Below are 25,013 nucleotides of genomic sequence, written 5' to 3'. Positions count from 1 at the left end.
CTGTTCAATATCTGCATCAATGATTTAGATAATGGCATAAAGAGTACACTTATAAAGTTTGCAGACGATACCAAGCTAGGAGGGGTTACAAGTGGTTTGGAGTATAGGATTAAAATTCAAAACGATCTGGACAAACTGGAGAAATGGTCAGAAGTAAATAGGATGAAATTCAATAAGGACAAATGAAAAGTACTCCACTTAGGAAGGAAAAATCAGTTGCACACATACACCCATAGGAAGGAGTACTGTGGAAAGGGATTCTGGGGGTCACAGGGGATCAGAAGCTAAATATGAGTCAACAGTGTAACACTGTTGCAAAAAAACTGAACATCATTCTGGGATGTATTAGCAGGAGTGTAGTAAGCAAGACACGAGAAGTAATTCTTCTGCTCTACTCTGCGCTGATTAGGCTTCAACTGGAATATTGTATCCAGTTCTGGGCACCACATTTCAGGAAAGATGTGCAAAACTGGAGAAAGAGCAACAAAGAGAAGAGCAACAAAAATGAGTTAAGGTCTAGAAAACATGACCTATGAGGGAAAATTGAAAAAAATGGGTTTCTTTAGTCTGGTGAAGAGAAGACTAAGGGGGGACATAACAGTTTTCAAGTACATAAAAGTTTGTTACAAGGAGGAGGGAGAAAAATTGTTCTTCTTAATAGGACAAGAAGCAATGGGCTTAAATTGCAGCAAGGGTGGTTTAAGTTGGACATTAGGAAAATCTTCCTAACCGTTAAGGTAGTTAATCACTGGAATAAATTGACTAGGGAGGTTTTGGAATCTCCATCACTGGAGATTTTTAAGAGTTGGTTAGACAAACACCTGCCAGGGATGGTCTAATACTTAGTCCTGCCACATGTACAGGGGACTGGACTAGATGACATGTCAAGTCCCTTCCAGTCCTAAGATTCTATGAAGATATTACCTCACCCCCCTTGTCCATCCTCAGCATCTGATATTTATAGATCTGACAAAAAGAGGATGAGATTGAAGCCAGATATTAGAAGTGAACCATGATTAATAATTTCTCTTTTTTGCATTAATTTATAAAAGCGAAGGACTAAATAGCAGTGGACTGGATTGGTACTGAGCAAGCTTTCAGCACAATCCTGATGTGCATCACCTCTGATTATTCCACTCCTAGACCCCAGCTTAGCCAATGCACCTGAGGCCAGACCTGCAGCACTCCCTGCTATGCCAGTCTTGGAACCCTCATTCAGTTCTGTGGATGCCCCTCAACCCTGACCTGCAGCCCTTCAGCTAGCCCAGTCCAGGGCTACCCATGCAGTGATTTAACAATGCATCCCCGACACATTTTCACTTACAGCTTGAGTGAGGATTTGAGCTTCCGAGGAGCCCAAACCGAAACTCGGCTCTGAACTCAGATCACAGGAACTGGCTCTAAAGCCAGCCCCAGTCTGGAGTGCAGAGGTTCTTGGGCTGGGCTCGTTACAGAGATGAGTTTGCCGGGCCAACTTGGACCCAGAGTTTGAGTCTGGTCCCCTGCCAAATTGGAGCCTGGCCTCCAGCGGAGATAGGGCTGGTGCCCTGGCCCTCAGGGCTTGTTATTCCACAGGAGCAGGGGTGAGTCACTGCTTAGCATAGCCGGCGGGGATGTGGGGGGTTTGAGATGCACCAGGGGAAGCCCAAGTGTCCTTGCCTAGGGCAGGGGAACCAGCCTGGGGCCACTGAATTCCTGGCAGGGAGGGGGCCCAAGAGGCTGGTGTATGCTAGGGTCCATTATCTGGCATCAGAGCTTCTCTCTGCCCTCCTGGGCTAGGGGCTGAGCCAGGCAGCAGCTGCCGGCTGGGCTGCAAGGGAGCCCTGCTGCCGCTGGTGGTGGTGCTTGGCAACTGGCAGCCCCCCAGCCCAGGGGGCAGAGGCTCATGGCAGAGAGATCTGTGGGTGACACATGTGGGCCCCATGGGCAGGGGACATGGGTCTGTGCTGGGCAGGCTGAGCACTCGGGAGCCAGGCATACTCCTGCTCCAACCCGAGTCCTGTGTGTTTTGGGCAAGACTCTGCAGCAGGGCCAGAGAGGGGTGGAAATGTGGGTGGGCCCCAAAGTATGGTGAAAGGGCAATGACCTATCTGTAGATGTGGGGGAGACCGAACAACTCCTGCATGAGGTGGTGCATCTTGGTGGGAAGTAGGGAGGGGAGGGGAATGGGGTGGACACGGGGAAGGGACATGTTCTGGGTGGCATTACTGTTTCTGGAAATGGCTGGGAAGTATCTGTCCCAGGGTAAATCCCTGCTCTGTCCCCGGGGCAAGTCTGGGGACGTGCAGACTGACACCCTGGCCAGGCTGCACCCTGCATGTTGTGGTTAAGCGGATGTTGCCCTTTTCTCCCACCCCCAAACTCATGGGCAGGACTCACTCAGGAGCTAGTCCCAGAAGTTCAGTCCCAGAAGTCAGACAGACTCTCCTTCCTGTCTTTGCTCCACATCTTCCCCTCCAGCCATACTCCAGAGCAGGGCAGGGACATCTGCCACGGGGGGGAGTCTGGCACTGGGACGGGACCAGAGCCCTGGGGTATGTCTACACTGTAGCTGGAAGTGTGCTTCTGCTTCCCTGTGGGAATAAACAGACACGCTAGCTCTGCTCCAGCTAGTGCTATAAAAACAGCAGTGCAGTATAGCCTGGAGTAGCCCAGATGGCAGCTTGGGCAACCTCCTCCTGAGTACAAACCCACTCAGACCCCCTGGTAGGTACTCAGGTGGCTAGTCCGAACTGCTGCCCATGCTACTCTCAGGCAGGCTAGCTCAGGGATGTGTCTGTCTCCCTAAGCTTGGGAAGCACACTCCCAGGTGCAGTGTAGACATGCCCTTGGGTATAAAGAAAAGGAGTACTTGTGGCACCTTAGAGACTAACCAATTTATTTGAGCATGAGCTTTCGTGAGCTACAGCTCACTTCATCGGATGCATACCCTTCAATATGTTTGCATTTGAGCTGCAAGGGTGTGATCCCCAGCTTGTGTAGACATACCCATGCTAGTTCTGCTTAAGCTGGTGCCTAAAATCAGAATTGTAGCCACGGCAGCATATACCTAGTGTACCGCCCTGAGTATGTACCTAGTGTCCTTGCTGGGCATGCATTCAGTGTGGCTAGCCACAGGCACTGCCAGGGCCACATTCTATTTTTAGTGAGCTAACAGGAGTATCTCTCTGACATACCCTCTGGCTAGGATATAGGTGGCTATGCCCCTGCTCTGCATCTCGCTCTGCTTCAGTTTCTCCTTCTGTAAAATGGAATGTGTGATGTGACAGTGATTGTTTGCAGAGTATTTTCAGGTGTGAAAGTGCCAGTAATAATCACAGCCTCCTTCCTGCAGCTACGCTATTCACACTACAAAAGAATGAGGTGGCCAAAGATTTGACCCCCACACACCTGACACTCCTCTTCCCCTCTCAGGCACGCCTCAACATACACATAGTAGCAGTCTGACACACACACACACACAGCCCATGAGCCCCTACACCTTTCCCCTCCAAATTTGAGTGAGTGGTGTTGCAACCTAGTGCACAGTGTTGCCACACTACTCTGGTTTGGCCCAGCCAAAAAGTGGTCCCACTATGCTCCCTTCCTCACCCCTCAGTGCTGCAGCCTGTTGTAATCCCATGACACAATCAGAACTCTATTTGGGCCCCTCTACCCAGAAAAAATAAACTTTGGCCTGATTCTACAATTGGATCCCTCCTAGCTTGAACTGAAGTGGGGCTCCTTGCATGCACAATGCTATGCAGATCAAATTGCAGGATTGGTGCCAGTGTTTTATCTGTATTATATGTATAATAATAGAATATTAGGGTTGGAAGAGACCTCAGGAGGTCATTTAGTCCAATCCCCTGCTCAAAGCAGGACCAACACCAACTAAATCATCCCAGCCAGGGCTCTGTCAAGCCAGGCCTTAAAAAACCTCTAAAGATGGAGATTCCACCACCTCCCTAGGTAACCCATTCCAGTGCTTCACCACCCTTCTAATGCTTCCAACAGCAACATCCCAGGCAATGTCTCTCTACAGCTCTTTCCACTGCATAAATGGCAGTTCCCTGAGCTCTAGTCTATACAGTGAGTTAAAAGGATACTGTCAACATAAAACCCACACTTCTTGCTGTAAGTTTTTACCTACCATTGTTATAGTCCCTGTAAAATATTGTTTGTGCCTAGTACTGTGACAGAAAAAGATTACAGAAAAATAATTCCCCCCCCCCTTCAGTTTGGATCTTTCACATAGCAACGGGGAGGGAAAAACATTTTTAAATACTCCAGGAAAATGTGCTTTTAAAACTACAAAAATTGTCAGGGAGACTCGGGGATAGGTTCCTGAATCAACTTTACCTTTTTTGTTTTGTTTTGAAACTGACTAGAGCTCAAGTTGATGATGTCCCTTTAACAATATCCTTGTGTGATTTCAGCATGAATTTTCAGGATACAGAAGAAAGCACTGTATATGAAATCCTCAACAATCACACTCCATGCCTGCCGCTCCTGTGCATTTCTCATGAAAATCAGTGACTAAGCCAAACCAAAAACCTACATGATGTTTTGATTGGCTAAGGCTCGACAACTGGATTTGCTGACTGGCTGAAAACTAGGGCTGTGAAAATATTGAAACTCAGAGACTGGGGTTTTCAGCAGCTTTTCAAAGGTCTTGTCTTCCTGTTGATTTTCAGTAAGTTACCAAACAAACTTTGCCATTGGTTGACCAAGTCTTACCTACATTCTCATTGGTGGATATTTCAAAACCTCAGAAGGCCTTAATATGGGCTAGAAGCAAGGAGGTGTTTATTGCTAACTGCTACTGACAGATCCCAAAGGCTGCTTTGCAGTATAACACTGTACATACAGTAAACTATTAAAGTCTAAAGCAGGCTATATTATTAGCTCAGAGAGCAACACACTTACTGGTATTGCCAACATCACAGAGTAAAAAATATTTCAAAGTGCCATTCACAAGTAGCAAACCAATAGCAACACTCCCAATGACTTCTTAGGTGTAGGATTGGGCCCAGTTTTAAAATGTTGATCACCACTGATCCAGTATACTGTGCTACTATTTAGTGTGTCCTCCTTACCTAGACGGTTGAAAGAACAAAACATTATGCAACGAGCCACGGGTATTTCTGGTGTAACTTCACTGCAGTTAGTGGGCTTGCACAAGGGACAAATTTGGTCCTGTATGTTTAATATTTGTGAACTTCAACACAGTCCTCCAGTTTTTGAGTCATCTCTCCTAAAAGGGTAAAGGGCACAGTTACACTGGGGGTACAGTACGATTTTGGTTCTTTAATATTCTGGATGGGGTAGTACTTAGTCCAATTTCATCACCAGCAGGATTATTTGTCGCCAACGGGAATAAAATGAGGCCCATGATAATGCTAAGTCCATCAATTCATTTTTTCTCAGTATATCACAGCACCTGCGCCCCACCACCCAGGATTATTGATCACATGCCACAATCTAAGAAATTTTATCACTTAGATGGGAGATTTCCAAGGATAGCCCAGGAGCACTTTGAAGTAATATGGGTAACATAGCAGGTGGTGCTCTTCCATCTCTGTAAGAAACTGATGCCCCAGCCTGGTGTGAGGGACCACTGTATTGCTAGATTGGTCATCATCTATGCAAATATGATATGAAAGAGAAGCCAGGCCACTTATTCTCTAAACTCTCTCTCTCTCTCTCTCTCTCTCTCTCAGGGGCTTTGGGAGGATCAATGAGCTAATGCTTGTACTGACTTTTGAAGCTTAAAAATGTCAAGTCTTGTGATGGTCACTAAGCTCTCATGTCATTTTGCACTAAAATATGGGTGTTAACTATAGAGAAGCTACATGAATATAGGAACTGCCATGCCCAATCACACCCATGGCCCATTTAATCCAGTGACCTGTCTCTGACAGTGGGTAGAATCAGTCTTCAGAGGAAGTTGCAAGAAATCCCACCATAGGCAGATGAGGGGTTTCTGACCCCCACAAGGTCTCATCCTAATCCCTAATAGTCTGACTGAAATCCTGAAAGAGGTGGTTTTATCTGCCTACTGCTACTTTGTTAGCATTAACTGTTATAACGCTGGGTATCCAAGGGTCTAATCCTGGCTGTCACTCACTTCCTGGGTGACCTTGGGCAAGTCGCTGCATCTCTTCAAAACAGATTCTGTAAAATAAGGGATCCTACCTACTGCAGAAAAGCATTGTGAGAATTCGTTTATGCAGCTGTAAAATGTTACTGATCTAGAAGTGCTAAGGAGTAGCTGTATTATTATACATCCTAATCATACTCCATCTCAGGTAATTACTATGGGCTGATCAAAATTCCCCCTGAAGTTTCATCGGGATACAGGATTCTTCTTCACTTCCTGTCCAATACCTTTGTAGCACTCTTGTGTGACTGTTAAACAAGTGCCTTATTCTACCCTAGGGTTGCCTTTATTTCAATAGCATGTGGACCTATTGGATCTTCTGCGGTGTAGTCAAGTATAGTTACTGCAGAGCAGTTTGAGAGCCTTGGCTAAAAGGTGTCAGAGAAGGGCAGAGTATTAGCATCATCGCTACATTGTCATCAGCGTTGGGGTTTTTGGACAAGACACTTCTTATGCGTTGCATTGTTTTTACAAAATCCAGCTCCTATTTTGAATGAAACAAAAGTTTAAAAACAATGAACAGACATCATTCCAGGACAGGTGGGAAATCCAGAGTGATCCAGGCTACGCACACACCTGGAGATGAGAGGGACAGAGTGTCAATATTCAGCATTTAAAGTGTAGTGATGCCTTGCCACTGGGCATTTCTCTGGCCAAAGAAAGGCCAGTCAGGGGCTCAAAGGGGATCAGGATGTGACATCCACAACGAGATAGTATCTTGTCCCCGATTCTGATGTGTGGACTCTGAAGTCGTTTGCTAAACTCTGGCACTCTTCTGGCTGCATGCAGGATTTATAATTCTGGCCACAGGCCACTTGTAGTACACAGGCTTCTGAAAGGCTCCCTCGTGACAGCAGGGTACAGCTGCTGTCTCTAGTCCATGAATAAAATTGGAATTTTTGCTATGGTAACATGGAGGAGATTTATTCTCAGGGATTAATCCTGCTTCCATTCAAGTCCCTTGGGGGGAGACTTGGGTCCTAGGGTCACTCAGAAGTACAGCCAAAACCCCCTTATTAATCTAACATCACTCAGAGAGAGGACAGCACTGACGATGCAGGTCTGCGCCTGGCCTTTCTGTAATGCTTTGTCACCAGCCATCTGATTTTCAAAGCACTTTTAACAAGCAACTAACCTCCCACTCAGTGCATATTATCAGCAAATCTGCTGGGACTCTTTTCTTTGCTCCTTGGCTTTATTTCATAAATTTTAATCCAAAACAGATGATTTTAAGGTGACTCCCATAGTACATGAAAGAAAGAGGGGGAAGCAGGGCAGTGTCTGGTCAGGGATAGTAAGGCTGAGAAATCTGCAACTATGCAAACGTGCTCTAGCAAGGAAAACTTATCTGATGCACTATTTGGCAAGTGACGTATAATGTTTTTTATTTTAAAAAAACAGCCTCTCCCTTCCTGTGCAAGTGCAGTATGTAAATTACTCACAGACACAGTGAGTAAAGCCCATTCTCTGATGCCCTGCACCTTGTGTATTAATTTACATCTGTGCAAGAGGTTCCAATGCCAGAAGGGTGTCATTTTAAGTACATGCTACACAGGTGTAAATGACTACACAAAATGCAGGGCAATAGTGAATTGGGCCGACAGGGCCAAACTGATCCTTGATGCAAGATCTCTGAAAACAACACGGTCACACTAAGAATGAATTAGGTCTATATCGGCAGGATTTAATCTTTTTAATTTGCATCAGAGGCAGCATTAATACTAATATTAAAGTGTGACTTAGTGATTTAAATTAGAGATGGACCAAAGGCCAGGATCTGAACAAAGGAGTCCGATCTGAGTAGCACCTTGAAGCTACAGTACATAACATCTGATTCTGAACACACCAGACTTTGGGATAGTTCAAATTTGGATTCAGAATTTGAATCTCCAAATTCAGTAGAGTAGATCTGGGGTTTGGATTGTGCCCATTCAAGAGAGAGAACTTTGGCTCTGGATCCAAAGATTAAAGATGGGGTTTTGTTTGGGCCCATCCATCTCTAATATACATAGAAATGTTAATTTGCTTTTGTAGCAGTGAAGGTCCTATGCTGGAAGGATGAATTGTTCCTTGGAAGCCGGGTGGGATAGTGACTGGAGCTGGAGTCACTGAAGCCACAGTTAAGAGAGGATTTATTTCAGTTGAAATGGAAGCAAAAAACAGAGATTCGGGCTGAGGGCCAGAAAGGTGAAATGAGAATCTTGAGCAAATTAACTTTCAGAGGAAAATAAACTGCATGCATATAATATCACCATAAATCAGCCGCAACTCCCAAGAACATCAGCCAGGCTGACAGGCCTTAAATTAGACCCAACAGCAACTTTGTTTTGGATCCCATACATCACATTTCTGCACCCCATGATCCTCCTGCTCTGTTCTCGCTTTCCCAAAGCAGGAAGGATGATCCCATTTACAAAATTACTGCTCTCGGATGGCTCTGGAGAACAGGGGCATGGTAAGCAAAACTCATCTGAATTGTTTCGGGAACCTTGTGTATTTCCTTATCTGGCCTGCTCCCCAGAGCACAAGAGGGGAGCCTGAGACTGCATATGAGACCAACCCAAATTATGTCACGTTTTTGTTGCTGGTATTGTCCAGAAACGTCACGAGACACAGTGACAAAGGTGTGGTCTGTCCAGGCTGCATGTCTGAGGCACATTGGCTGGGCTGGGTGAGGGAAGCTGGCCAATCCTATACTTGTTCTGGTGTTCAATGTATTCAGTATCCAAGGCTGTCAATCTTACAAGTTTCAACAGCACTAATATCAAAGTAAAGTAAAAATATTGAGGTAGCATGTTTGGTAAGAAAAAACATTGTTCAGGGATCAAAAGCATGGAGGTGGCGGAGAATTAAAAATGGCTCACCCTCCTATTCTGTACTAGAAAGGGCCTCACCTGGAATCCTGGATCTGATCTAATCTCCCCCAAACTTTGGGAGAGTTGCCTCCAGATCTAAACGTTGCAGTTTAGGACTATCTTTAGCTAACACCCTTCTCATATTTTGCAGTCTCAGCTCAGATAAATTAGGATTTATTATTTGTATTATGGTAGCACGTAGGGGCCCCACTGTGTTAGTGCTGTACCAACAGAACAAAAAGATGATTGTTGCTCCACAGAAATTGCAGTCTAAGGCCCCAATCCTGCAATCACAGTAAAAAATGCTAGTCTCTTGCCATTACCTATTTTAGGTGCTTATTATATAAGGTGCCAGTCACCCCAGTGCACTGTTAAAGCAGTAAAAATTTTACTGTTAGAACTTCTCTTTGCCTGGGTTAAGTCAGCTGTGGTTACTATGTCTTTGACTGTCTTGGATCTTTCAAACTTCAGCTTTATTTCACCATTGGTTAAGTTATTGGCTTCTTTTTTAAGCACTAGCACTAGGCGATTTTACTCCCTTTAAAGAACATCATATTTTGATTCAGTTTAAACTTTCCTTTGGTATTCTCTTTCTCCTGGATAAACAAAATGTCACATGCCAAACAAACAAGGCAATTCTCAACAGGTACAGCTCATAAATTCAGAATGGAAGACACAATGAAACAAGCACCAGAACCCCATGTAAAGAGCATCATAATCATATCCACACCCAACAACTAAAATCCCTACTCAGAGCCAATGTTCCCTCTAATTTTTGACAGGCCGTGTGCACAAAAAATTTCTTCTGTGCAAATTTTTGACAGGCCGTGTGCACAAAAAATTTCTTCTGTGCAAATTTTTGTGCGCGCTGTGTTTCGCTGTGCGCACGGGGTTTAGGATCTGTGTGCATGCACACAGCTTAGAGGGAACAGTGCTCAGAGCCCTCAAAAAACACCTTCAACACTACTCTCCATTCCCTGCCCTCCCTGATAGCCACAGAACAAACACCCGATTTCCTGCGCCAGCCCCAAAACACATCTTCCCTGACTCCTGGAAAACATAACAGCCCATTCCCCTGCTTCAGCCCTAAAACACAATGCATACAGCTTTATGGCTGATTTAGGGTCAAATCTCTGGGGACGGTTTCCAGCCAAAATCTGGCAAAGGCCATTGAGTTGTCTCAGCTCTCCAGCTGGGCTCATCAGTCTATGATTAGGTATTCTATTTTAGCTTTTTGTCAACTTTCACAATATTATTACAAGGCCTGCATTATTTGGTGCTTTTCATAAAGCCCCAGCTCCTGGAATCCTGTCATTACATGAGAATCTCATCTGTCTTTTTCTTGTCCTTCCAAGTTTCTAGCTCCCATGATTACAGAGAAAACAGCTTGAAAACATGACCCAGTGACATCCAAAATAGCTCAGAAACTGGAAAACAAAAAGATATTTTAAAAATCTCATTATTTTTAAGCCAATCTTATTTTTGGGCCCAACTAATTAATTTGCAGCTAAGGGTTAGTGATATTGACAGCAGTGTTGCCCGTTCTTATGATTTTATCATACTTCTTATGATATTTGGTGGTTTTCTTAAAGCCCCAGCTCTTGGAGTCATGATGATGAGAGGCTCATCTTTCAATTTTAAAAAAGTCTCTAGTCCTCATGGTTGAAAAGCTTGACTCCAGTGTACCCTAAAGGTGGCTCAGAAACTAGACGGTAAATGGGGAAATACCCACACGTATTGTTTGACTGAACTCTCATGATACTGGAGCCTGGTCTGTGGTTTCTGAGAGTTGGCATCACTGTAAGCGCAATGGCCAGGCTCTGCCCAGATCTATCCAGGTTTCCGGAGGAAGCTGGGAGCTGTGAAGAACAGACTCAGTATCCACCCCCTGCACAATATATAGACAATCTCTGCTCTCTGCAATGAGGTCTGAGCTCTCACTAACTTAGGATTCTGATCCTACAGGAGTATTGTCATGCTCAGCGCTGCCTTTGGTCACAGCATTTTTAGTTAGGCATCGGCGTAGCCCCCTTGGTTGCGGAGCCTGACGGAGTCCTGGCTGTCGTGCGCGCCGCCATCTTGTGCCCTGGTCTATGAGTGGGCGCCGCCATCTTGTCCCTCCCTCGGCCTGGGCGCCGCCATCTTGTGCCCTCCCCAATGGATGGGCGCCCCCACCGCTGACTGTGAGAGTCCATCCGGTTTCATCCGCTGCCTGGCCGGCCATGGAGGGCCTCGCCTGCCGCCTGCTTCTCTGCCTGGGCTGCGCCCTGGCGGCCCCCGAGCTGCTCAATGAGGAGGTGAAGCGGACGGTGGATCTCAGCACCCACCTGGCCAAGGTGACGGCCGAGCTGAGCCTGGCTAACCCGGCGGGGGGCTCCGGGGGCGCCAGCTCCTTCCTGCTGGCGCTGGACCCCGGCCTGGAGAGCCACCTGGCCTACCTCGGGGTGCAGGTGAGTGCGCGCCCCGGCCCGCGTGGCAGCGCGCCCCGGCTGCGCTTCGCCCGCTCCTCCGCAGGGGCCCCGTCCCCCCGGCGACCCTCGGCCTGGCCCGCTCCGCCGCGCGGCCTCTGCGTGGCGGGAGCCCCCTGGCTCCCCCTTGCGCGCGGCGGGGCCCCCGCCCTTGCATGGGCCCCCCTCGTGTGTGAGCGGTTCGGGGCTGGGTCACTCATTGCAGGCATGCAAACCTCCAGGGCAGGCAAGCGGCCTTGCGGGCCGTGCTGCCAAGCTAGGGCAGCGCCCGGCCAGCCCCAGCCCCGCGCTTCTTTCTTTCCCCTCGGGTGGCCGTGGATTTTTCTCCTGCTTTTGACTCTGAGCTGATGGTGCCGTGACAGCCACTTCCCTGCCTGGCAGATACTGACACGTAAGCAAAAGTGCCGCAGGCGTTGCAATGCAACCACTAACCACACCGTGGGGGAGAGGGAGAAATCCGAGGGGTGTCTTAGTAGGAACCTCTACATGGGTGTTCCCTAAGGCATAATGCTAGCTGCTGCAGGCCACCTGCATGAGATCCATCCAGCTTCTGAAACCTTATTATTTCTCTGCCCTTTCTGGATGCCTTTAGTAGTAGGGACTCTGCCTGCTCTTATAGTGTAGATTTAAGTTTTTATTTTTGGCAGAGGGTGGTTTTGTTATGCCCTGGGTAGGTTGGTGAGTGATTTGACAGTTAACATTCATTTCCTTGCAGTTCTTTGGGTTCAGCTTGGTGTGGCTTTAAGTTTAGAAGGAGATCCCATATAAATGGGAGAGTGAAAGATACAAATACAAGCTGGGCCCTGAGTCTGAATGGGCAACTGTCAGATGGCTGCCTAGCCCTTCATCCACTTATAATCTTCTTCAAGCACTTGAACCACTTACAGTATTTAGTGGTGAGTGATTCTGAAAAGCAGCTGTTAGTTCAAGGAGCTGGGAGCTAGGATTTTTGGGCTTTGATTCCAGCTCTGCGACTGACTTACTGTATCACCTTCTGCAAAGTCACTTCACCACTCTGCCTCATTTTCCCCTACCATAAAGGATAAACAGTGGTGCCCTACCTCAGAGCTTGTAATGTAAAGTCTTAAGCCTTTGAATTTCCTGGTGTATACCATAAAAGGGCAAAGCATTAGAATAATAGCCTAATGCTTTAAAAATACAGTTGGGATTTAATAATAGTAGAGATACAAAAAGGATCAGGTTCTGCTTTGATCTAAATTTTGCTTTCAGGTTCTTGAGTTGTACACACTTGGACAGTGACTGCTTCTCTGAGTAGAGCTTAACACACTTTAGGCACCACTGCAGTACAAAGAATAAATCATTATCCTTTGCCAGCATAAATCTGGATCAACTTCAGAAGGGTTACTCCAGGCTTACACTGGTGTAACAGAGCAGACTTTGGTCCACACTGTGTTAATGTGGTACTGAAACAAAGGCTTTTGCATGCATATTCTGTGTGCTGCTTTTAATAGCACTCAAGTGGCTTGGTGGTAGGATACAGAGACTTTCACTTCTAGGTCCCCTGTTCAAAGCCAGCTCAGTTTGGTAATGACTGAGGGTTGTCACCATCAGATGTCTATAAAGTTCCTAGCATGCTGCTGGTGCTCTACAAATAATTAGGCTACTAAAAGGCCGTTATTATGACTGTGAAACAAGGAGGCTGGGTAACCTTGCTTAGAGTGTCTCAAAAGGGAATGAGACATGGAGAGTGATGCTAATCTGTGTGTCTCATTTACCACATCTAAATTTGGTCTTTCCAGAGCAGTCTGGATACATGTTGGAGCAGGACCCAGAGATGCACGGGGGAAGCTTTTGTCTTGCAGGCTGTGTTTGTCCTATGGATGCTCAGGAGACTTGAGTCTCCAATTCCAGGGCTATCAATCCAGCACTCTTTTCCTCAAGAGGTTTGACAGAGTAGCTGTGCAGGTGCTGCTTTCTGATGACAGTAGAATGAGACTGTTGTGCCAGTCTTTGCTTTTTCACTTGGTGGCCGCTCCCCTAGGAGCTCCAGTGAGAGAAGCTCTGTAAAAGGACCTGCTGGAGGAGTAGGGTCTGCCATTGACAGACTCCGTTCCATGCCTTTGACAGCTTGGGAATTGGCCTAGGACACTGGCAGAAGCTTCAAAAAATTTAACAGGAGCCTCCAGTTTCTATTCTTGGATACAGACCACAATTTGTTGAGTTGGCCAGTATTAACAACTGTGAAGCTAATAGATATTGGGTTTTTAAAAACAATTTTTTTGTCAACTAGTATGCGTTGTGTGCACTCCAATAAGAAATGAATAGGAATTGTGTAGTATTTGACCTGATAAATTCAGCTGCTTCACCTGGGAAGCCTAAATGGTGACATGGTGATCAGGCTGTAATGTTTTGTTTTGGAACAGGTGAAAGGTGAGGAAGAGGAGGAGAACACCCTGGAGGTGCGGGAGACTAAGGTGAAAGGTAAAAGGTGAGTCTTACCCTGTAATGCCAAATAACAGGGAGCAGTTCTGTTAGGGACCAGTATTTGTAACTTACCCATTCAAATTGGACCTCCCCAGTTGAGTAATAGCAGAATCAAGAGAGATGTTAGTCTAACGAGCAAGTCCAGGACTTAAATATTTCATCACGCAGTCCCTACAACAATCTTGCTGGTGGTTGGGTGTCCTTTATTCTTTCAGAGGCCCATCTTATGTTTCACACCACAGCCTGTAGCACAATTTGAAATACAGGTAACAGTGTAGGACCTGATTCCCAGGTCAGCAAAAGTAGATGCCCTCAGTTTCCTGGGGAAATGGAGACGTCTGTCTGGCAGCCTCTCCCCAGAGAGACTGCTCTCTCTTTATAAGTCCCTCTATTAGGGATGCAGTACAGGTGTCTTCCTCAGCTCCCCTGTGCCATGTAGGGAACTCCCCCTGTGTCCTAGCATCTTATGAAACCCTCCTGTCAGAACATCTGTTGCCACCTCCCTGTATTAGGGGAACTGGGATGGAGATGCATTAGAACCACATGGGCCTCTTAAGGGTCTGTACTGCCCATCACATACAGTTACAAATTTGGTTTGGCTCTGTTTACGCTGCAATACTGAACCATATTGTTGCTGCAGGATGTTAGATTCTGCAGCTTAAAATGAGCTTGTAGCCCCTAACCCAGAGAGAGAGCCCTCTTTCTAGCCAGAGGCTCCACATCTACCACACTTGAGGAGTATCCCATATTTGCAGCATGCTTGAGGGAGCAGAAATTTGTAGTGCAAGGCTCTTTCAGAGGCTGTGCATGTTAGCTATTAAATAAGGTGAGCTTTTTAAACTGGTTCGGCACTAGTTGCTGGTGATCTCAAGGGGTTCGTAGCTATGGAGTGAAACACTGAATTATCAAGGCAGAACAGTGCCCACTTCGTAGCTATGGCTGGCTGAAGGTGCCCCAACTAATCCAGGTGGAGGGCTGCATCACCAGTGAGTTAGAGACTGCTCCCTTCCTGCAACTGCCAAGGTCCATCCATTGGGGCTGTTATCTACTCTCCTTCCACTGTCTGGGCAGCAGTTCTTGCTAGGTGGTGTGAACCTGCTGTGGAGGTATCTGTTTCTTTGAAGGCTGCAAGAGAACTCTGCTGTGGATTAGGTGAAAAGTTTTCTCTAGTCCCACACCTCCAGACTTCACTGTCTGCAGGATACCCCTGCTGGATCCCTGGCCATAGACATCCTTATTCAGCTTCAGCCCAATGGGAGAACAAGTAGTGCTGACTTGAGAGGTAACAGACTCTTAGGAGCAGGAACTTAGTATGTTTGTTTTCCTGTCAGATCATTGCCCATGCTCCATTTTAGATTATTCTCTCCACCTAGAGAATAATGGAAAATACACAGTGAAGTGCAGCTATAGAGAAATGGTGAAAGGAACGCACCAGTATCTCTACCCCAAAAACATCACACAGGTGGTATGTTAGCTTGATTCCCTTTGAATATCCATGCAGGCCTGTGCCAAATGATATCCAATTATAGACTGCCCCATCACCATTTATATGTAAATGTACCCATATTGTGGAACAGAAATCTCCTCCTGAGGAACAAGCACCAGGCTACTGGCAGAAATCTACTTTGGGCCTGATCCTGCAAGGCCCTTTTACAGCACTCCCAGTTTTGAAGGAGGGAGTCCTTTAAGAGCAAATAAAAAACTTCCAGGTTCCGCTCTGCACCAGTGTGGGTTGCAGGGGCTTAAGAGTGCATGTCAGGCCAGTGGAGATCTTGGTGTTTATAGCTTTCCTGCTCTTCTCCCTTTCAGTGGCAAATTCTTCACCGTGAAGTTGCCATCTCCTCTGGCGCCAGGTGCCAAGATCCGTTTATCCATCGAAACAGTTTTCACACATGTCCTGCAGCCGTACCCCACGCACATCACACAGGCAGAGAAACAGTTTGTGGTCTTTGAAGGGAATCATTATTTCTACTCTCCATACCCAACGAAGAGCCAAACTACACGTGTGAAACTGGCCTCCAGGAACGTAGAGAACTACACCAAGCTGGGCAATCCTACCCGGTCAGAGGACATGATTGAATATGGGCCTTTCAAGGACATCCCACCATATAGCCAGGTAAATTCTTGTGGCTAGCAAAACCCTGGCTGAAAGGCTCTTGAAAATAAATTGTAGCTTGTTGTCCTGCAAAGTGCACCACATAAATAGGTCAATTATGGCTCAAGAGGTTGAATGGGATGTAGAGACATTTGCCTCTCGGTCACATATTAGGATGGTGGCAAGTGTCTGAAAACTGGTGTCGTATGTGAATTGAGTTGGTATTTCTCAGTTCAGTTCCTAATGGGTAAGTGTCAGTATCACAAAACCACCACAGCTGGCATTAATTGCCTCTGAACTTCGCCTCTCTACTGAGACTGCCAATGAGAAACCCTTGGAGAGAGGGGTCTCTCTCCAGGGCACGGATGTCTTGGGGTAGTAGGGGGAGAGCTTGAACTGTAGCTGCCTTTGCTATACCTGCTCGAGTACACAGAGAGGACTTGAGGGTGTCAGTTCAGCAACACTAAATTCACTCCAAAAAAGTTAAAAGGAAATAGTTGTAGTAACATGCTGAGGGGCAAACACCTGCTACTCTGAGTGTATATTATTTAAGGAAGCTCATGGGATAGTATGGAGACTCTGTAGAAGAAGAAGACTCTGTTGAAATATAACCTAGTTACTTTGTACATATTGTCCTTAATATGCAGTATCAGCATTCTCGCTGCAAGATTCAGAGTTTGATTTAGCACTTAAGTGTTAAGCCAAGCACCTGAACATCTGGCTGTTTTTCCTGTCAAGTTTCACCCATGCATCACCAGTTGTTCCGGTGGGATTTATGTCAGGAACTCGGTTACTCTCATGATGGTACAGGTGTGGGCTCAAAGGAATGGCACCTTGGAACATAAGGGTCAGATGGTTTTGTTTATCTTGGGGTGCTGATAGCAGGAGATATGCCCCATCCAAGTTGTCTTATTGTCAGTGGTCTGTATGAGATAACACCTTTGCTCTGGGATCCTGATTCCCTCCAGTCCAAAGCATTCATCAGTTAGCTCAGTGAATCCTGCTACCTGCAGTCAGTTGTATTAATGGCAGGGGACATCTCAGTATCTAGGGGCTTCCTGTCTGCCCATGCTAACTTCCCTTGTTGTGAGCAGTCACTTGTGAAACCTTGCATATCCATTAAGCTGCTTCCACTTGATCAGTTAAAACAGCCAGAATGGATGCTGAAATTTTGCTAAAGTGCTTTAATTGATATCTCCAAAGTGTCATAGCTGAGCTTCAGGTTAGGTGTGTTAGTTTTGAGCTGTGTGCATTTTTCACCCTGTATTGTGTGACCAGCTGTTATAAATCAAAAAAAGGGGGGGTCCAGGGATGGCTATTGCTAATGGCTGTCACTATAATGGAATGATTCACTCTGGGATTTGATGGAGGGGGAATCCTTTTCCCCTCCTCCCTCTGGGTTTGTTACTTCCTTGTCTGGGATTTATATCTTGTTTTCTTTCCTTCTCAGGACATCCTTAAGGTACACTATGAAAATAACAACCCATTCCTGACCATCACCAGTATGATACGGGTCATTGAAGTGTCTCACTGGGGAAATATTGCTGTAGAAGAGACTGTTGACTTAAAGCACACAGGAGCTGTGCTCAAAGGGCCTTTCTCCAGATATGACTACCAAAGGCAGCCAGACAGTGGAATATCTTCTGTCAAATCTTTTAAGGTTTGCATTTTGTGCCCTCCTTTACCACCTTCCTATAGAAAATCCTATTGCCCTTTCTTTTGTCTCTTATTTGGCAACAGCGCACAAGGGATAAGGGGGAAACATAAAAAGCTTTCAGATATTTACAAGATGTCATTACCAAAGAGGAATTAGTCAAGGTAGTACAGGAAGGTATAACTGGAGGGGTGGGGGAGGTGTCACACACTTTGTTGCTTCTGTAGGCTTATTGCATAAACCAAGTGCTCCGTGTATCCTACGTTGTCCCCACAAGCTGCCTTTGTGCTACCTGTCAGAGATCCAGTTGAATGCCCCTTCTTGGGCACACACCAGACTGCTGTGAAGGGATCCAAATTCTGAATCCCTGTGTGCTTTAAGCCTCCAAAGTCTGAACAGTCCATTCACTGCCTCTAGCTTGGGGTCTCTAGGCACACTTTTGGGGTGCCAATCCTCTGTCTAGTACCCCTCCTGAGAGCTGTAACCCTGCGGTCCAACTACCCAGCCCCTGGGACTAGTGCTGGCCCCCCTGCCCCCAGACTCCCCTGTAGCTTAAACATACCCACTCCCAGAACTCCAGCCATGTTCTGGATTAACTTTTCAGGGACACACGATAGGTGTGTCACATAACACACACACAGACTGCACAGAATTGTAAAATACCATTGCTCTTTACTTGATAGCACAAGAAATACACAGATGTATACAAAAATAATAAACATTACATGCTCTTCCTTGCCTCAGTTTCCTCACCACTCTGGAGCATTCTTTGGGCTGGGCTCAAGGTCTTGTAGGGGTGTCCAGGATCCTCTGCTGCAGCTTATGGCATGATTTCTGAAACATGGAGCCCCTCTCCAGGGCAGGTCAGCTTGCTTTCTCTGACTGCTAAACCGGCCCATCCCTCCTTCACTTTGAGTCCTTCTGAACTCCTGCTTTGTCACCTCTGCTCTCTCTTTGTGTTGTATAGGAATTTTCCACTCTCCAAACACCTTGTTGAGGGGTTAGAGAAAACTAGTTTTCCTAAACTTAGCCAACCCATTGTCCTTCATATGTTTCCACCTGAATAGGCAGCAACTGAAGTGACCAGCCATTGTCTAGAGATGTGTTTTCAGCCCTGTCAGTAATGGCAGATTCCACATTTACATAGAAACAACAACGAGTCTAGTAGCACCTTAAAGACTAACAGATTTATTTGAGCATAAGCTTTCGTGGGTAAAAACCTCACTTCTTCAGATGCATAAATATATGTATTTATGTCTGCATCTGTAACTTTCACTCCATGCATCTGAAGAAGTGAGGTTTTTACCCACGAAAGCTTAAGCTCAAATAAATCTGTTAGTCTTTAAGGTGTCACTGGACTCCTTGTTGTTTTTGTGGGTACAGACTAACACGGCTACCCCTGATACATTTACATAGAGGTATTCAGTGGTAGAGCAATTTTTATAGTAACAACTTCATATCATCATCAACCAGAACTCAAATTGTACAGACAGATTCCCCAAATCATCACACCGCCCTCCCACCTCCTATTTCAGGGACTCCCTGTAACCTCCCTCATAAAAGGGGCTCTCTGTGGCACCCTCCCACTCCTCTCCTTCCTCCCTATGGCAGGGACTCCACTATCCTCCTCCTCCCATACTGTTATCCCCATTGTTATGCTGGAAGGTGTTAATGGCTGCCATCAACAAGTTCTTTGATTTGTAGACAATTACAGAGCTGGTTGAAGCTGCTTGCTCTGCTGATCAGATGCTAGGAGCTCTGCCCCCATTTCCCCTTCCGGTTTTCTAATTTTTCACCAGAATCTGTGGGCTTCTGCCCATTGATGCCTAGAATATTCCCTGAAATTTTGGAATTGATTGCATGCAGTGTTCAAAAAGTGTCAAGTGACATCAAGACAGACAGAGAAATGTTATTGAGTTGAGTGTATGAATTCACAAGCTCAGCCCCCTAGGAGCAATGGGATGGAATGAAATGGGACTTTTAGGCTGATCAGATAGGATGTGAAATAAAATTCTGAAGGAAGTGGTAGAGCAGCACATCCAGGACATTGTGGTAGGCATGTCCCTCATTGCTTAGGAAACTGGACTGGATAAAGTACCACTGACTGTCTGTAGGGAACAATGTTACATTGACTTCAAGGCCATAGACTGGATGATCCAATAGGGCTTCGTCATCTATAACTTCTCTGAATATGGGCAATAGCTTTTGCTGAGCACATTGTGGCCAATCACTTACATTAATGCCATTTTGCCACATGCTGCTGCCAAGCAGTCATTTTGTTGCTTCTTGTGAGAAGTGGTGCTAGTCCTGACTGAAGCTGAACCAAGTGTCATCAGTAGCTGCTTTGCCTATTCTAGTGGAAATTTTCTTTCTCTAGCAAATGCACTGAGTGCTGCTTCTCTCCCCCATGCAGACCATTCTTCCTGCTGCGGCTCAGGATGTATATTACCGAGATGAAATTGGAAATATCTCTACCAGCCACCTTCTCATCCTGGATGACTCTGTGGAGATGGAGATCCGCCCCCGCTTCCCGCTCTTTGGGGGTTGGAAGACCCATTACATCATTGGCTACAACCTGCCTAGCTATGAATACCTCTATAACCTTGGTGGGTGTCACAAGATTGGGGTAGTAAAAGGCCAGACTTACTGTGTTGAAAATCTGACATTTGTACAGTATGGGCCCTTGTAACCTTTTAGCGTTTATTGCTAGCTCTTACTTCTGTAACTTACAAGCCAGTCTCCTGCTTGCATGTGCCTCTTCCTGTATCCTTAGACCTTTTGTTAAAAACTGCCATTTTCAGGGGAGCCAAATGATCCTCTGCTGAGGAGCGCGTACAGCCCCTGTCCTTCAGCATGCTGAGATTCACAGACACTGGGAAAACCTTTCCATGGAAGCCTGTTTTGTTAAACTACCTGGAATTTTTTCTGTCCTTTCTGCCTTCTCTCAGGTGACCAATATGCCCTGAGGATGAGGTTCATTGACCATGTGTTTGATGAGCAAGTTGCAGACTCTCTGACTGTAAAGATAATCCTGCCAGAAGGTGCCAAGTAAGTGATACTGCTCTTGTGCTGTTACTGCTGAAAATGCTTCACCTGTGCATTGATGGCCAAGTCTCCTGTCTGCTCTTGGGGATGGAGCACCATGAACACATAACGGCTGACATGAGCATAGAAGACACCTTGGAACACAATCTGTCACACATTATAAATTGCTTTTTAAACTGCAGTGAACTTGTTTTCAATGTGCAATTGAGTAATGTGCATTGGGCCACAACAGGCCAATCAAAAAGCCATCCCATCTCAGACATGTTAGAATCATGTGGGAGTGTCTGTTTATTCCTGCAGGAATATTCATGTGGACAGCCCATATGAAATCAACCGAGCCACTGACGAGCTCCACTACACCTACTTGGACACGTTTGGACGCCCGGTTATTGTGGCACACAAGAACAACCTAGTAGAGCAGCACATCCAGGACATTGTGGTAGGCTTGACCCCTTTGTTTGAATAACTTAAATGAGCAGCCATGCCTCCTCCTCACTCACCTTTGTAATCATAACAATATCTGGTCTGGGGCTGAGGAGTTCCTGAAAAATGACATGCAAATTGTGTGGCTTTGCTTGTCTGTTATTATGTGAAGTTCTCGCTGCTGGAAGATGTGAGAATCTGTAATGCAGATGCTGGGTTGCAGCCCTTAAGGAAAGCCAGTGTAGCCAATGCACAGCCCAGTTGGGGAAACTTGTTGCTCAAGAGATATAGAAAACCAGCAGTGTGACTAGGTTCTTGACTACACAGTTTGCATTATCTGAGCTGGATCCATTCTGTGTGCCATAACTATTCTTCCTTGGTTTTTAGGAACATTTAGGTGCTTGAAGTTTCTCCCTTGACTAATGGCAAGTCATTGATCCCATTCTCTGAATCCTATTTTGCAGGTGCACTACACCTTCAACAAGATCCTGATGCTGCAGGAGCCACTGTTGGTGGTTGGAGCCTTTTACATCTTGTTCTTCACAGTGATCTTCTATGTGAGGCTCGACTTCTCCATCACCAAGGTACTATATGGCAAGCTGCAGCCTTGTGACTGAGGGGAAAGTTTTATTCCCCTAATGGTTGGAAATTGCCTGTAGAAATAGTTCCCCTCACTAAATGTTCTTTCCATTGGAATATTCCTATTTAGATACTTGGTGCCTTATCACCATAGCATCTGAGCACCTAAAGACCTAGTGGTTTTGTCTTGGTATGTGATGGATACTCCATCTTTAGCTTTCATGTAAAATATTCCAGCCCTGGGACAGCAAGCCCATCTGAATCTAATTGGTTTGTGACTGTCCTGTGGGAGTCCCTTCCTCCATATTTTCCCTTGGTTTTTATTAACCCAGAGCTAGGCTGGCTGATTAGAGGCAGCCAGAGGCTTCTATGCTCGGACCAAGCTAACTTCGGCATTCTTTTGACAGCTGTTGGTGTTAAATTGTAAAATGTAAGATCTGAGGTGCTTTTGCGTAGCACATGTGGCTAGACAGGCATTGGCTCAGTTTAAGTTTTTTGTATGTGCTTGTCTATGTACCTTATCGCCCTTTATAGGATCCAGCTGCTGAAGCTAGGATGAAGGTGGCCTGCATAACAGAGCAAGTTCTCACCTTGGTGAACAAGAGACTGGGCCTGTACCGCCACTTTGATGAAGCGGTGAATAAGTACAAGCAGTCACGGGACATCTCCACTCTAAACAGTGGCAAGAAGACCTTGGAGACAGAGCATAAGGCCCTGACCAATGAAGTAGCCTCTCTGCAGTCCAAGCTGAAGACAGAAGGCTCTGACATGTGTGATAAGGTAAGAGCTCTCTCCTGTCTTAGCTGTGCTTTGTTGCTGGCCTTATAAGCTACGCTGCCTCCATTCTAGATGTCTTCTGATGCTTAGCTTAACTGCTGCCTCCTGTTCTCTCTTTCATGCGCTCCAAAATTACTTGCTTCTTGTCAGAAAGATGTAGGGGATGGTATTAATTGTTTGTTTTTTCCCCCCCTCTGCTGTAGTTTTTCTCTTGCTTTTATTGCTCTATAAAATGTGTGGAGGTGAAAAATTGCTTGCCACTAGCATTCACTGTCTCCAAAAGATCCCCTAGACCAGCTGCCTTGGAAGCAGGATTGTATGTTACAACTGCATTATCTTATCATTACACTCCTAGTAATGGCGAATGGAATGAAAACTTGGATCTTCTAAGTTGAAACATAGCAACAGATTGTATATTATTAAACTATCCAAGCCAGTAACACAAGTTATTTTGGGGGTCCTGGACTATTTCTGGGTTTGTTGCCAGAATCCACCTGGGAAGCTTTTGCTTCATATTACATGGCTTCTTTGGGAGAACAAGAGAACAGCACCTACAGGTGTTCAGCTACTCCAGTTTTGTCTTGGCTGACCATGTCTGGGGCTCTTATTTTTGCATAGAAGGTGCCTCATCACATTGCTTCACTTGTATCATGGTAATACAAAACCACAAGAGTTGAACACATTTACTTGTTAATCTTTTATTTTTGTGCAAGTGTGATCTTTCACACTGGTGGAAGATGCTGCCTTCACAGTCCAGTAGACTGAATTCCTTTCTCTGCAACAACGTGGCAGCACAGCACACCCCAGGCGCGCACACTACCATTCCCAACCTTTATGCCTCAACTCTGACCAGAAGCAGCCACCCACCTTGAGGTGTGGGGAGTTCAGTTTTTGTGCTGTGGGGAGTTCAGTTTTTGTGCTGTGGGTACTGATCCCACTGTGAACTTCACTGAGATCCGCCAAACTCACTTCACACTGGCAACCACAATAATTATCAGAAAACAGCTACTTTTGGCCACCATGGTCCTGAGTTGGATTTGTACTGGTGACCTAGATTTGAAAGTCTCTAACTTATCATTAAACATTACTGAAAGTAAGAATTACACCTCTCTCAATGCTAGTATCTGGCTTCTGAGGTTCCGCTTAAACCTCCTCTATCCATTTAGCCTCTGCCCCCTCCCCGAGAGGAACCCTCCAAATGCCATGTTCACTTATAGCCATGCCAGTGGGAGAGGCTGTTCTATATCCTGTGCTGTGTCTTCCTTGGTCCCAGCTTTTCTGCTTAGCCATGTGATAGGGCTGTTTGTGTTCAGTCCTCTTTAATATTCCTTTATTCTGAACTCCTACAAGGTGAGCGAGATTCAGAAGCTCGACAGCCAAGTCAAGGAGCTGGTTCTGAAATCATCTGTTGAGGCAGAGCGGTTGGTGGCCGGCAAGCTTAAGAAGGACACGTACATTGAGAATGAGAAGCTGCATTCCAACAAGCGCCAGGAGCTGGTCACCAAAATTGACAACATCCTCGATGCACTATAACTTCAGAGTTAAAGTGGTGGGAGGGGGGAGAAACGTGAGTTGAGATTAAAGGCTGTTGAGTGGACATGCTCGGAGCCAAACCAGTGATGCTCTTTGGTCAGTAAAATGGGGGAAGGGAGAAAATTTGAAATGGAAAATGCCTGCAAATAATTTTTTTGGCTTACTCTTTTTTAGGGCTTGTTTGCCAATCAGAATCTGCTGTGGAAGGGACCATGGTATAACAAGATTTGGATTTGGTTGTAACAGGGTTCCTTCCACACAGACAAGGCAAGACCAGGTTATAAAGCAGTCTCCATTCTGTATTTTGCTGTGTAAGAGGGCCCTTACTGTCCCTGTACAACTAGCCAGACAGCCTGGGTGGAGACGTGCTCATGGCAGATCTGAACATTGGGGCCAGTGAGAATAAAGGCATCTTTGTTCTTCTGAAGGCTTTAAAATAAATCCACTCCCCCTTGAATTTATACTTTTATAGTTTGGGGGATAAGGAACCCGAGCAAAGGAGATTTGTACTGTTTTTTGTCACAAAAAGTGAGGTTTTTGAGCTGGCAATGTCCTGAGTCTGTTTAAAATAAAGCCAGTGCAGCTGAGAGGGTTTCATCTCCTGAAAGCCTGTGTTTGTTCCTGGTATTTTTTTTTAACTATGTAGACAATACCCAATTGAAATAAACAAGGGAGGAAGGATATTTAGCGCTTTCTCTATTTCTGAAGGACCTTGCTGGCTCCTGCAGTAACTTATGGGAATGCCCAGCTAATATACAGATTGGAGGTTTTTTCTCATATACCCTTTTCTTGTGCCCCATGTCTCAGGGCATTAGGGTGACTCAGTGAGGCAGGCTCAAGAGGAAGAGCTGTTGTCTGGAGGAGAGGTTAACGGGGCAGGAGAGATCAATAAGACTAGGACTTTCCAACCTGGAAAATAAATGGCTAAGGGGGATATGATTGAGGTCTATAAAATCATGACAGGTGTGGAGAAAATAAGTAAGGAAGTGTTGTTTAC

At 45.9% G+C, this 25,013-nt stretch overlaps 1 protein-coding gene across 1 annotated transcript; it reads left to right on the top strand.

Annotated features, from left to right (window-relative positions):
* The first annotated feature begins 11,130 nt into the window (after nt 1–11,130).
* Nucleotides 11,131–24,705, top strand: RPN1 (ribophorin I). Its single transcript, XM_074957662.1, has 10 exons — nt 11,131–11,447; nt 13,850–13,914; nt 15,720–16,026; nt 17,456–17,665; nt 20,073–20,265; nt 20,608–20,707; nt 21,005–21,143; nt 21,592–21,711; nt 22,241–22,486; nt 23,834–24,705. The coding sequence occupies exons 1-10, from the start codon at nt 11,220–11,222 to the stop codon at nt 24,014–24,016; spliced, it is 1,791 nt and encodes a 596-aa protein (XP_074813763.1). The 5' UTR covers nt 11,131–11,219; the 3' UTR covers nt 24,017–24,705.
* The last annotated feature ends 308 nt before the right edge of the window (nt 24,706–25,013 follow it).

This window comes from Natator depressus, chromosome 7, assembly GCF_965152275.1.
Source record: "Natator depressus isolate rNatDep1 chromosome 7, rNatDep2.hap1, whole genome shotgun sequence".
NCBI classification, from domain to species: domain Eukaryota; kingdom Metazoa; phylum Chordata; order Testudines; family Cheloniidae; genus Natator; species Natator depressus.
The sequence above is the reverse complement of the archived record's forward strand: the minus strand, read 5'-3'. Positions and strand labels throughout refer to the sequence as shown.

Coding starts and splice junctions, on each gene's coding strand:
- RPN1 (XM_074957662.1), top strand. CDS start 11,220: ATGGAGGGCCTCGCCTGCCGCCTGCTTCTCTGCCTGGGCTGCGCCCTG. Junction 11,448..13,849: donor TGGCCTACCTCGGGGTGCAG/GTGAGTGCGCGC, acceptor GTTTTGGAACAG/GTGAAAGGTGAGGAAGAGGA. Junction 20,708..21,004: donor ATCCTGCCAGAAGGTGCCAA/GTAAGTGATACT, acceptor TTATTCCTGCAG/GAATATTCATGTGGACAGCC.